This window comes from Pseudopodoces humilis, chromosome 3, assembly GCF_049639895.1.
Source record: "Pseudopodoces humilis isolate 2021_Gansu_Grassland_sample_001 chromosome 3, ASM4963989v1, whole genome shotgun sequence".
Lineage (NCBI taxonomy): Eukaryota > Metazoa > Chordata > Aves > Passeriformes > Paridae > Pseudopodoces > Pseudopodoces humilis.
The window spans coordinates 64,049,233-64,061,393 of NC_142202.1; the positions used below are offsets into that span (position 1 = coordinate 64,049,233).

The following is a 12,161-nucleotide window of genomic DNA, read 5'->3' on the forward strand; positions in this document are numbered from 1 at the left end:
TCCTTATTTTGTTTAAATTCTTGAAAAGGGAGCAGTGGTAATCATGAAGGAATTACAAAAAGAATTAAAAGCAGCTCTATCTCAGAAGAATAGGAACAGACACCACCAAAACTGAAGAAGGTTTTGATCTGACATACTCAGAACTCTGGATTAACCACTGAAGTTAACCTCAGAACTCCTACACATGACTTGAAAAACCCTACTCCTTACATCACTAATTATTTCTCTGTTTTAATCAGTTACAAGCTGTAGAGAAAGTCTGAGGGAAAGGCAGTATGGTGGTAGTGCACAGCTGAGCCAGGGTGCTACTGCTGCTGCAGGCAGATGTGGGAGATGTAGTTCTGGACCAGTGACACAATTGCATTGCTTAAAAATGATGAATTTCAGTGGGTGAGACAGGTACGCTCACATAATTTGTTCCAGTTCTCAAACTGTTACTGCGGTTTCCACTTTAAATATGGAAATCAAGTTTCTAAATTAGGAGATAACCTTCAGTGTGTGCTTGCTGTATTTAAAACATCTTGAAATTACATGATATGCATATACATTTTAGGCTGTCTGTAACTTTTCCTTCTAACTTTACTCTTTAAAAACATTTCAGATTACTGGGACAGGGTGGACCCCTTAAGATGATTTGCCTTTTTTGCAAAACACAAAACATAAACACAATTTTAAAATAATTAACAGGATGTGAATTTGGGTTTTATGTTTTTGTTTTAATTACCTTCAGAGATTGTATTTTTGCATCTTTTCCAGTTTGAAATCAATATCTAACATATCCTTCTACAAGGGCTGAGAAGTGTGTGCTGGCAAGCTTATTTTGTGTCATCTGCAGACAAGATAAATGCTGCTACAAGGATGCACTGGGAGAAAGAGCTCAAGAACTAGATGAATGGCACACAAAATTATGATGACTTTGAAGTGTGCAATAAATGCCGTCCACAGAAATATATCTAGGTGTGAGAAATGGCCTCTGGGATGTCTTTACCCTACACGTGCACACGCATGCATTACCACCAAAAAAAAAAAAACTACTCAGAGAGCCTTGCCACTGAAGCACTAAATTATTTCAGTTGTCCAAGATGCCCCATGGGCCATACCTGACAACCAGCCTGTCTAGGAGACACTACATTTTATCCTACATTTTATCTCAGGGTGAGTCCTTCTCTGAATGGCTGTGTCCACCTTTCCAAAGGCATGATCCCTACAAAATGCTTGGAATGCCCTTCTGTTTGCACAGAGAAACTAGGACAAGCCAGCTTAAATATGACTCATTGTTATTATTTAAGGAAAACTTCAAGGAGTCATTCCTTGTGCTGGTACTTTTGCAGTATCCCTCAGAGCTGTAAACCAACTGTCACTGACCTGCTTTCTCCCCGTCTTCACTAATAAGAAGGGGAAGAATTTGGACTTAAAATAACAAGCAAATTTGAAAGAAAAAACCTTTTATGATAATCACATGATCATTATATTTTGATTTTTCAAATAAAAAGAGGAGTTGAACCACTTTACATCTAGAGTCCAATCCTGAAAAGCCAAGCACTGTATGACTTTATTACTGATGGGGACATAACGGGTGAAGCAGGAGAGGCAATATGCAAAATCCCAGCCTTAACAATATCAGTACCTTTCTCCTCCTATTGAGTTTGAAGAAATGAGATTTCAGAAATTAAAACTGACTGTCATTTGAGCAATCTGATGTCATGGGGAAATGTAAACATGATGCAATGATTTCATAATGTTAAATCTAAGCCATATATAAAAATTGCTTGAAAAATCGTGTGACAATCTCTTAGTACTGTCATTTTTCTAATAATTTGCAAATAAATATACATTTTCTGAGAATCTTGGCAAGATTTATTCATGCTGAATATTACTTTGTTTCAGGAGTGGCAGAGACAATGCTTGTTTTTCCAGTTGTGAGGGTGTCTGAATGTGGTCCTGTGGAATTTCAGTTCAAAGCAAATCCAGATGGATTAAATAAAGGATGCTTCTGAAATGCAGTGACTGGGGAAAAATGAACAAGGGAGGAATGAGTTTGAATTATCAGACTGAAATTAAAGTTATATATGAACATATGAAACAGTAAAAGACAATTAGAAAATGTATTTATACTAAATTAAAACTTTATTGACTAATGTTCTCCAGACAACATGATCTGACAAACTATGGTCGCATACATGCAATGAAGTTGAAGACAACAGCAGTTTAACATGGAATGTCAAACAAATTAATATAATGTATTAAATGAAACAATTTATCTGTGTTGCTGCAAAATGAAACCAAGTTATGTATTTCCTTGGTCAAACTGTGTTCAGCTATGAGACTATGCATTTGAAGAAACTGGTAGATTTCTTTAGCATATATTTCAAATAAATTAGCTAGAATTGTACTCTTTAAAAATCCTTTCAACTTCACTTGCATTTCAAACATAATCTAACTGTAAACACTAAAGTTGCTAGAGCCATCTAGAAAGACCTAACTGTCAAACTCAGTGGACATTGCAGTTCAGTAAATGTGAATATTGAGAACAAGAAAAATACCAGTTACTGCAAAAGCCATTTAGGCATATTTTATTATTAATCCAGCACAAAGCACTTCTTCTAAGTTTCTCACATAAAAGACTAAAGCTTGCTTACAGTACTACATCTTCTATCATTCAAGCATCATTATTACTTATCAGGGAGATTGGCTAGATGACCTAATGGGTCTTTTCCACCCCTAACTTCTACAAAAGAAAATCATTCATGCCAGCAAGAACATGGTTCGCTACATCTTGGGCTTGATCCTGTAGATTTGTTGAGGCAAAACTCTCAACAACTTTAAAGAGAGATTTTCCAGAGCAAGATATCCAGGATTAGGCCCTTTAGATTTTTTTATTTTTAAAAGAGCATCCATTTAGGATACATGGAAAATATTTTATAGAATTAAAAAAATATAACAATGTGTGCTTCACTTACATTGAAGGAACCAGAGAATGTAAACACCATAGTGGCCCATATCTTCCAAATATCCATGAGAAAGTGTCAACTGCAAGTAACCTGTGTGCGTTTATTTCTCAGCCTACGCTTCTGAGGGTGTTTTGTGTATACTTTTACCTCCACATCCACACACATACGTACACCCTTAGTACACATAAAGGTGTGATAACATTTACTAAAGGCAGTTGCTTGCTTGTCTTGATGCTTAAATCTGCAAGTGGCAGCAAACTGTGTTTTTTATAATACTATAGAGACTCGACATAAGTAGCAGGACACAAGTTTTGCTGTGGGCAAGACTGTGTCGTTGCTTGCTCCACATGTGTGGAGCCATCCCACTTACACACATCACGAAATACACCTGCATGAAGAGCTGGAAGAGCAGGTGACCAAAATATTTCTTGGTGGGCCATGCCTGAAATTTGAATTGAATGACTCAAAGACTGTAAATTGTCCTCACAGGAGCCTTCCAACAACCTGGAGGACCATATAGAAAAGTTTACCTTCAAAGTGCACTTTCTAAGAATGGAATGTTCTTGACAGGGAAATGATCAGAGGCAATCCTGGACTTTTTTGCGTGTTGAATAGGAAAAAATGTTTTCATCTTCAGGTAGCACTTCACCCTGACAAATGTGAGTTCAGTTATAATTGGGTTTTAGTATTACAGAAGATTCTTTAGAAACAAACATGATAGTACACACATACACATACACTCAGATATTTACAGCCTTTCTAGAAAAACAGCCCTTTACCTTAGTACTACCTATCTTTTTTCCTTTTTTTTAGTATTTAAATTCTTTAAACCAGCTACATTAAATACCAATGTGTACTGTACCACCCCACACCAACCCCACACCCCCCAAAGAACCAGCAAGTATTTTAAAAGTTTGTTTGCTTGTTTTGCTTTTTTTTTTTTTTTCTTTATGATTGTTAAAATCTCCTGCTTGAGACTGTTAAGTACCACCTCCACTGGAACAAGATCAGCACTGACGGCACCTTCCAATGCACGTCGTTTCGTAGTTGAGCAAGTACTGCATCAAGAAGCTTAGATCTCCAGGTCGTCAGGTCGAGGCCTGCTGCTGGCTCGGCTGCTGGCTCTGCTGGGAGGCCTCTGGTCCACAATGGTGAGGGGCTGCAGCTCATGTCCTGACGCCAGTTTTTTCGTGTTCTGGTGCTCATCGGAGAAGTCGAAGGGCTGGGCGTGCGAGTTGGAGATGGTGCTGCCAGCCTGCCCCATTCTGTTCTGCTCCGCACTGTAGTTGGCCCAGTTTTGCTCGCTGGCTTGCTTATTGTAGTTACGACAGGAGGAATTGTTCCTGTCTCCAGTAACAAGCTTGTACCCTGGGGGAGACATGGGAGACAAGGGGGCGGTCGGTGACGAGCAGCCATTGTAATAAGCGTACTTGGGGGAGCCACAGTCCTTGGAAGGGCTCATGGCACCGCTGTGGGAGTAGGGGTCGGTTTTCCCTTTCACACGATCCTTGACACCCTTGAAGAACACGTAAAAAAGCTCAATGATGTTCAAGGCAAGAGACACCAAGGACACCACCAGCATGAAGAGGATGAAGATGGTTTTCTCAGTTGGACGGGAGAGGAAACAGTCCACTCTGTGAGGGCATGGGTCTCGCTCACAGGTGTAGATGGCATTCAGGCTAAACCCATAAATGTACCACTGTATCAGCAAGAAAGCCACCTCGAAGACAGATTTAAACAGGATGCTGATTATATAAGTACGGAGCAGTCCCCCACGCATCTTCACTTTGCCGTGCTCTTCGATCCCATACTTGAATTTCTTAATTTCTATTTGCTTGAGATGCATATCCACATTCACACCATCATTTGCGACCACCTTAAGCTCTTCTTCTCTTTTGTTCAGCTTCTCTTCTTTCCTCATTACATAGAACACGTGTGCCAGGTACAAAAGTGTAGGTACAGACACAAATATGATCTGCAGAACCCAAAAGCGTACATGGGAGATGGGAAAGGACTTGTCATAGCAGACGTTCTCGCAACCAGGCTGTTGAGTGTTACACCGGAACGCAGACTGTTCATCTCCCCAAGCAGATTCGACTGCTGTTCCCAGTAGCAAGATTCGGAAAATGAAGAGGACAGACAGCCACACTTTCCCTCCTGCAGTAGAATAGGCTTGAACTTTGTCAAGAAGTTTTCCTAAGGCACTCCAATCACCCATCTTCACAGGATGCTAGCTAAACAAGGACACAAAGGAAAGAAATAGCAAGGGTTAAGTCAGAGCTTTAATACCTTTGGTACACTAAATCACTGATCAATGCTAATAGAGCAGTGGTGTCAGCTTTGTTGTAACTAATGTGTTTTTCACAATCTGAGGAGAAACTGGAGTTTTAGTTAATCTGTAGGTGAAACGGGCAGTCACAGAAACTGAAAAGACAAAGTAACATATAATGTCTCAGAGCACAATCGAAAAAGTTCCTGATTTCACTCCAGTTTTCACAAAGTCCACAATAACCTCAGTGTTACTGACCACTGCTCAGCTTCCTTGATGGCAGCCTCTGTTCAATGACCTACACCTCCCTCAGGTAAAAAAGAGCTGTGACACACAGCTGAAGCAGGGTGTGGAACTAAGTATTAGCACTGCCTAAATATGCTAGGAATATATAAAAGATTTCGCAGTTTCAGTGTGGATTGAACATTCACTGTAATTTTTATATTCATTCTTTCAGATACTAAAAAAGCAAACCACAATGTAACCTAAATACAATAGGTTACCTTAAGTTAGTATGAGGGTCATAGACCTAAAATTCTACCTTTGCAAAATACATGCAGTTTTTTCCTACACAGCAATATTAAACTGAGCTCCTGATATCATGTCATAGCATGTAATACATTTAAGAGTCTAGTTCCTAATGACGTTTATACTCTACTCAACTTCAGAGAAAGTGTTTGCAGTCTAAATTAAGCTTATACATTAGTATTTGCATGACAAAGATCAAAGAAAGTATTCTTTACCTATAGTTTAATGAAGGAATGAAAAAATACCAAATACATAAAACACAGCTAAGATCATGTTACCATATTGGAGGAACCAGTTTCCTGTTTATCTGTGATTTGTTTAATTCATTGGAGTTTCAGGTTTGTGTTTGCATCTTTTTGTATTTAAATTCCTTCTTTGTTTTGAAAGGAAAAGATTTAGCAAGGAAAAAAAGGTAAATATGCTCTGTTTGTAAGGCGACTCCTGGCTTGCAGTTTGCATTCCAAATGTTGAACACTGCAAGTTTAAAGTGCCTTTCCTGACTTGAGTTTTAAAGTGCTTGTTTCTGGGACACAGGCAGCTTCTCAGGATATCTGGAAATACACAGGACGACACACAAGAAATGAAATAGTTTGCTTGATGTTCTAGATGCCTAGGAAAAGCAAATTTCACTGTAGATTTTTATCGATTGGAGAATGGCAATCCTATAAAAAACTTATATTTTAACTTGCCTGACATGAAAAAGCATGAAATCACATGAAATCAGGGACTTAAAAGGAAAAACATTCATGAAGTTTCCCTTTTAACGTGAATGCTGCTGGGCATAGATATTTGTTCCATGGATGCTGAGTAATCCCTTCCTGGTGTTAACAGTTTTGATAATGTCCAAATTATTTCCTCCCCACTGCATCATGGGTATATTCCCTAGTGAAGGTCATTTATAGAATATGTGCTTTTTGGATAATTCATAAAATAGGAAATTTTAGCACCAAGGAGACTTGCTTTCAAGAAGCAGTGAGTCACTGGGAACACGATTATAAATCTGGCAAGCTCAAACGTAACAATAGATGCCAAATAAAAACACACCATGCCTGCCACCGAGTCTGAGAGAGTAATGGGAGACGAGTGTTTAAAGTACTCGCTCTGATAGCTCTGAGATGCCAATTATCTTTGAACCCCTGAAAAATAACCCAGGGCCATTTCCTCAGTCTGCCTAAACAGCTGGCTCTGAAGATCAGCCACTGCAGCCTGTTGACCCTTCCTCACATAATTAGCTCTTCTCATTAATGAAGCCCCATCAAAGAATCAGGCCGACTTCAAACTTTTAACACTGGAAGCATCTACCGGGAGGAGCACACAGAGCATGTTCGTCTCTGACACATCTCCTCAGTCACCCTCAGCTTCCATCCTTCCCAGAAAAAGTGAGTTTGTCTTTTTGGGCTGGAGGGGCAGAGAAGGAGTCAGGCAGAGAAGCGTGGAGATCCCTGGAAAGGCTAGAATGAAATGTGACCACGTTCCTCCTCAGGCAGGGATTGTTAAAACAGAGAACAGCCTGTAACTATACAACATGTGAAGTTTGTTTTAAAGGCAAGCTATTTGCTCCATGTCCTAGAAGCACAAGTGGACAGAAGGAGCCTTTTTCAAGTAACAGCTTCTTGATTTAATTAGTCAACTTTCCAGTGACTAGAAACTATTGGGTTAACAGACTTTCCTCAGACTCAACATACTTTTTTTTTACTGTCTAAATGTTATTTCAGATTGAAAGCCTGATTAAGAAAACAGAGGATATGTTATTTCTAGGCAGTTATGTGTTGTTTGTCTTCTAATTACACTCCTCTCTGGTTCATTAATGCAATATGATTTACTTCAGTTTTGACCTACTTAATCCCACACCTGCAGTATTCAGAGAATTTACTACCTATTTTTTAATTTGCTTCAGCATGCAAAATTGCTAAGTTTCATTTGTGTCCGCTGGCAATATAAACTCCAGGAGGAAACATTCCATGCTTGAATTACTCATACATAGTTCTGAAAAGCAACTTTTTTAAAAAGAGATCAGTTACATGCTAGCCTTTGCCAGTGATAAAAAACCCCACATCAATTCAAAACATTGTACTGTTAATCAGATAACCTTGTGGTGGCACAAATATATTATTCCTTTTCTTAAGTGGATTCCATTGCTTTATGAAACACAGTACTTTGCTTTGTTGTAGAGAAAATTCATTCATCGGATCTAACTTGTTTACTTTCAGGGCACTGAAAGACCAGTTTTATTAACTGATTACAAATCTGTTTACCAGGTATAAAAAAAAGGTTTTGAAACAAACAGGTACTTAAGTATTCTAGCTTTGTAAGCAGTTTGAAATGGTTGGCAGACAACCTTTAAAAATAGGTCTTTGGTGTTCTGGACTTCAGCTTGTTTTAACACTTCCAAATACTTTAAGTGAGTCCACTGAATGACACAGGCTGACCTATTTGACTGATACAAACTCAGTACTTTGGAGTTTAAGGAGATGGCTGATGATGAGTACGTGCAATTCATGAGTTCCTACTGATTAATACTTTACAGGATCATAACCTTCTCTGAGGCAGACTAATGCTGGCCTAGGATTAAAATATAGCAGTCTTTAAAAGATGGATTTCTTCCAGGTCCTACTGTGTGTGGGTAAAGGCAGGGAAAAAAAAAATCCATAGAGCAGCAGGAGATCTGACAGCATTCATCTGCACTGGTTTAGGATGACCACATATATAAGACATTTGATTTGTAAGCCACAATTAAGAAATTCTAGAACTATTTTTTATGGACGGCATTCATCAAGTCATCTGGTTCATATTTTCCGAGAAGAATAACGCAAACTCAGTGCTGTGGTAATGTCCTAGGTCTGACTACAGTGTTAGAAGGTCACATGCTAGTGGATGGAAGAGCAGCAAGGGTTAGAGTGGGTAAAATGGGATTGTACAGCTGAAGTAGCTGGGAAACAGGCCAAAACTTTGGTTTTCCAACTTTTTCTATCTTTTTATTTGTGCTCACACACACCTAGACAACAGAAGAGAAGGCCCTGGACCCTGAACATAAATCAGCATGAGCATTTCCCAAAAGTAACACGCCTCACAGAGAAAGCAGCTGAGATGCACAACCCATTGGGTTTGGACCTGCTGGAACAGGGAAGGCTAGCTTTCCGAAATACTATAAAAATAAGCAAACGCCTTGCAGACATTCCCTTGGGAAGGTGTATTTCATATACAGGTCTGCAGATGAGCTTCAGTCCATTTCATCCACAAAGGTTACTCACAAAATGGTTGCAGTAACTCAAATTCAAAGTGTCACAACTGTGGTTTTTCCTTTGTCTGCCAGTACTGCTGGTGGTCAGTCACTACCAGATCTACCCCATAGCCTCTGCCTCTCCCATCTTATATCCTCTGCACCTAATTTAATTTTACAGCTTATTTACAAAAGCAACTGTAAGCACTTTCTTGGACATTGTCTAGTTGTACAAGTCAGGTCTATCTTTGGTGTTAGCATTCAGATTTCATCCCTCTCCTGACTCATTTTGGAATTAAGGGAAGGAACACTGAATTCACTGAGGGGGCCTCAGGCCCTCTGATGCTCCTGTTTTTGAGGATCCTGAAATCTGGATGTCTAAATACATAAGTGGCACAAACAACAGCCCAGGTGCCTCTACATGAGACAAATTCAGTGAGTAACATGGGAAGGAGATACCAGAGATTGGGGGAAAGAGAGCAATGAAACAGATATGTTGCTCAATGTCCTCTAACCTTCCCCATACCCACAGTAATCCTTGGCCCTGGCTCATTGCAGAGACAAATAAAATTAATCTCTTGGGCTTGCATAATATAAGCTGAGATAACTTAAGAGTGTCGGATCTGTCTGTGCTCCTGTGTGTATAAGCATTCAGCTTTATGTCGCAGATCAAATCCCTTGTGTCCATCCCTCTCTTCCCTCTCCTGATCCCAGCCTGCTCCTTGCCTTTATCCCGTTCGAATGCTTGTTAGGTATCGTGGGTCAGCGCCAGTGTTTGGCTTTGAAGTTTCTGAAGGAAACACTTCAGTAAACATCCCAAAGACTAGAGGCTTAAATTCTGCCGCGTAGTGTGCTGTCCAGATGTTAAAATGGCAGGATGAAAGCTTCACGCAAGTCCTCTAACTTGCTCCCTATGCGCACACACACACAGGGACATCAGGCAAAAGGTGTCCCTATCATTTGTGTGCTCATTACCACGCTTTTCACCATAACTACAAAAAAATGAAAAGGAAATCCTCAGAGGCAATATACTGCTTCATGAGGCTTGTTGGTTATCTCAAGGCAAAATATGAGGACACATATAAGCACACAATATTCTTGTTCTTGTGTTACTCGATAAGATAGACTCTGCTTTGTCTGTCTTTCAGCTGAAGGCTCTTTTTTCTCCTTCCTCGTGCTGCTTTTCAACTACTGGCGAGCAGCAGGCAACAACTGCTACGAGGAATCACTCCAAGTCTCGCAACATGAATAGGTTTTTAGTTCTCCAAGAGATGCTGCTCGAGTATTTTTTCCTCTGCATTTTGACAATTAAGCCTTCGAGGTATTACACAGGGAATGTGTCATATTGGGGATTACGAACAGTCCTTCCTAGACAACTTGCATTTATATCTACCCAAGACTTTCAGACATTGCCAACGTGGTAAGGCATATCATGATATCCCACATTCCTCCTCTAAAATCCCTTACTGAGGTTGCTAAAACAGAGTAACTATATACAAACCAGGTTAAAAATCCATAACCCGTGTCTGGATTTTATCACATCTATTTTAAAAGAAAAGGGAAAAAAAACTTATCAGGAAGACCACGTGGAAGTCACCCCTTCAGCAACTGCAGCGTTTAACAGGACACCTAATTAAGAAGCTTGCTCTGCTCTAACTATCAGGCATCAAAATCAGGATTTCCATATGAAAGCAAAACGTGTGGGGAAGGAATGGGACAAATCCAAGGCAAGGTCTCCCTGTTACAAACTTCTGAGGCAATTTTGGTACTTCAGAGGAGAGTGAAGCGCACCTCGGCTTTTTCTTTAAAGGAGCTGAGTTAGCCCGAGAGCAGGGGAGGGGAGAGAGATCGCTTGTTGCAGCGAAAACTCTGCAGCTCTGCCCGGCACTCAGAACTTCCCCGCAATTCCTCCTCCGGCTGAACAAGGCTACAAGTTGTAAAAGTACAGCGTTTCTAGAAATGTACAGAATTGTGACTAAAGAAAGCAAACAATTCCTCCAAGCTGGAACTTAGCACTTTAAGGGAATCTACGCTGTTCAGAGATGTGTGTTTTTAAACAAGTTCAATCCTCAACGCAGTAACACAGAATTCTTAGGGTGGAGGGAAGAAAAAAAAAAAAAAGAAAAAAGAAAAGAAGTGTTTTCAGGAAAAAAGAAAAAAAAAGGTATACACAAAATGATGAAAAAGGAAAACTTTCAACTTACCCTTGCTGATCAGCAGTGAAAATGGATCAGAGTACTTCTTTGGAGGGTTAAACTAAAATGGAAGAGCACGTTCAGGCACTCAGACCTGTCTATTTAAACTTTAAAAGTCTACTGCTGTTTTGTATTTTTCATCCTTCCTTCCCCACTAATGAAAGAAAAGTGCTGATACCTCGTAAAAGTTTTTTCTAACTTGGAACACTGGGAGAGCTTTTAACAAGTTTTCAAGCCTCTGACTGTGCGAGAGGAGGGGAGAGGGAGGGGAGAGGGAGGGGAGAGGGAGGGGAGGCAGCGGGGGGGCAGCCCGGGAGGAGGGGCGCTCTGCGGGCGGAGAGCTGGGGGAGGAGGAGGAGGGAGAGGATTGAAGGCGCAGCAAAAAACCAGCTGGGGAGCATTGAAGTGCACTCTTGCTGATGTAACAAAACAAATACACGGGCAGTCAGCAGCCGCCCCACAGCCCCCGGTCACTGGGGCACCTGGGTGGCACGGTGACCGGATCTGGGCTCGCCGCAGACAGATGCAACAAGTTGGCTCCCTGTTCTGCGCCAGGAGTTTCAGTGCAGGGAAAGGCAGAAACGCGGGGAAAGGCATTAATGGTAACCAGCGGGGACCTTCTGAATGCTGGGGCTGCTGTCTTCTGGCCACCGCTCAGGAGAGGAAGCCCTCCCAAGTCCTCTCTGCTTTTTTTCTTGTGAACACAGCCTTGTTTACTGAGGTCAGTTTCCTTTACGTGCACACATGAAAGTACACACCAGGAGTAGCGTGTTTATTTCCACAGTAGATACACATCACATATTTTTTTACTATTATTTGTGTGTGCATGTGTGCATATGTCCCTCCCACGGGAGAAATGAAGAAATTATCTCACATTCCAGGAAACTCTTTCCAGGAAACTTCAGAAAATAAAGCATAGTACAGAGAATCAGGCTTCAATAATGAGAAATGTTCTTGATAATTTTTGAACACATTATACGGAATAAGAGCATGCTTCA

At 40.5% G+C, this 12,161-nt stretch overlaps 1 protein-coding gene across 1 annotated transcript; it reads right to left on the reverse strand.

Moving 5' to 3' along the window:
• Positions 1–2,104: 2,104 nt before the first annotated feature.
• On the reverse strand, positions 2,105–11,425 carry GJA1 (gap junction protein alpha 1). The gene is made up of 2 exons (XM_005518318.2): positions 11,173–11,425; positions 2,105–5,185 (listed from the first exon to the last, which is right to left on the reverse strand). Exon 2 carries the CDS (start codon positions 5,167–5,169, stop codon positions 4,024–4,026), a length of 1,146 nt encoding a protein of 381 aa, XP_005518375.1. The 5' UTR covers positions 5,170–5,185; positions 11,173–11,425; the 3' UTR covers positions 2,105–4,023.
• Between the last annotated feature and the right edge of the window lie 736 nt (positions 11,426–12,161).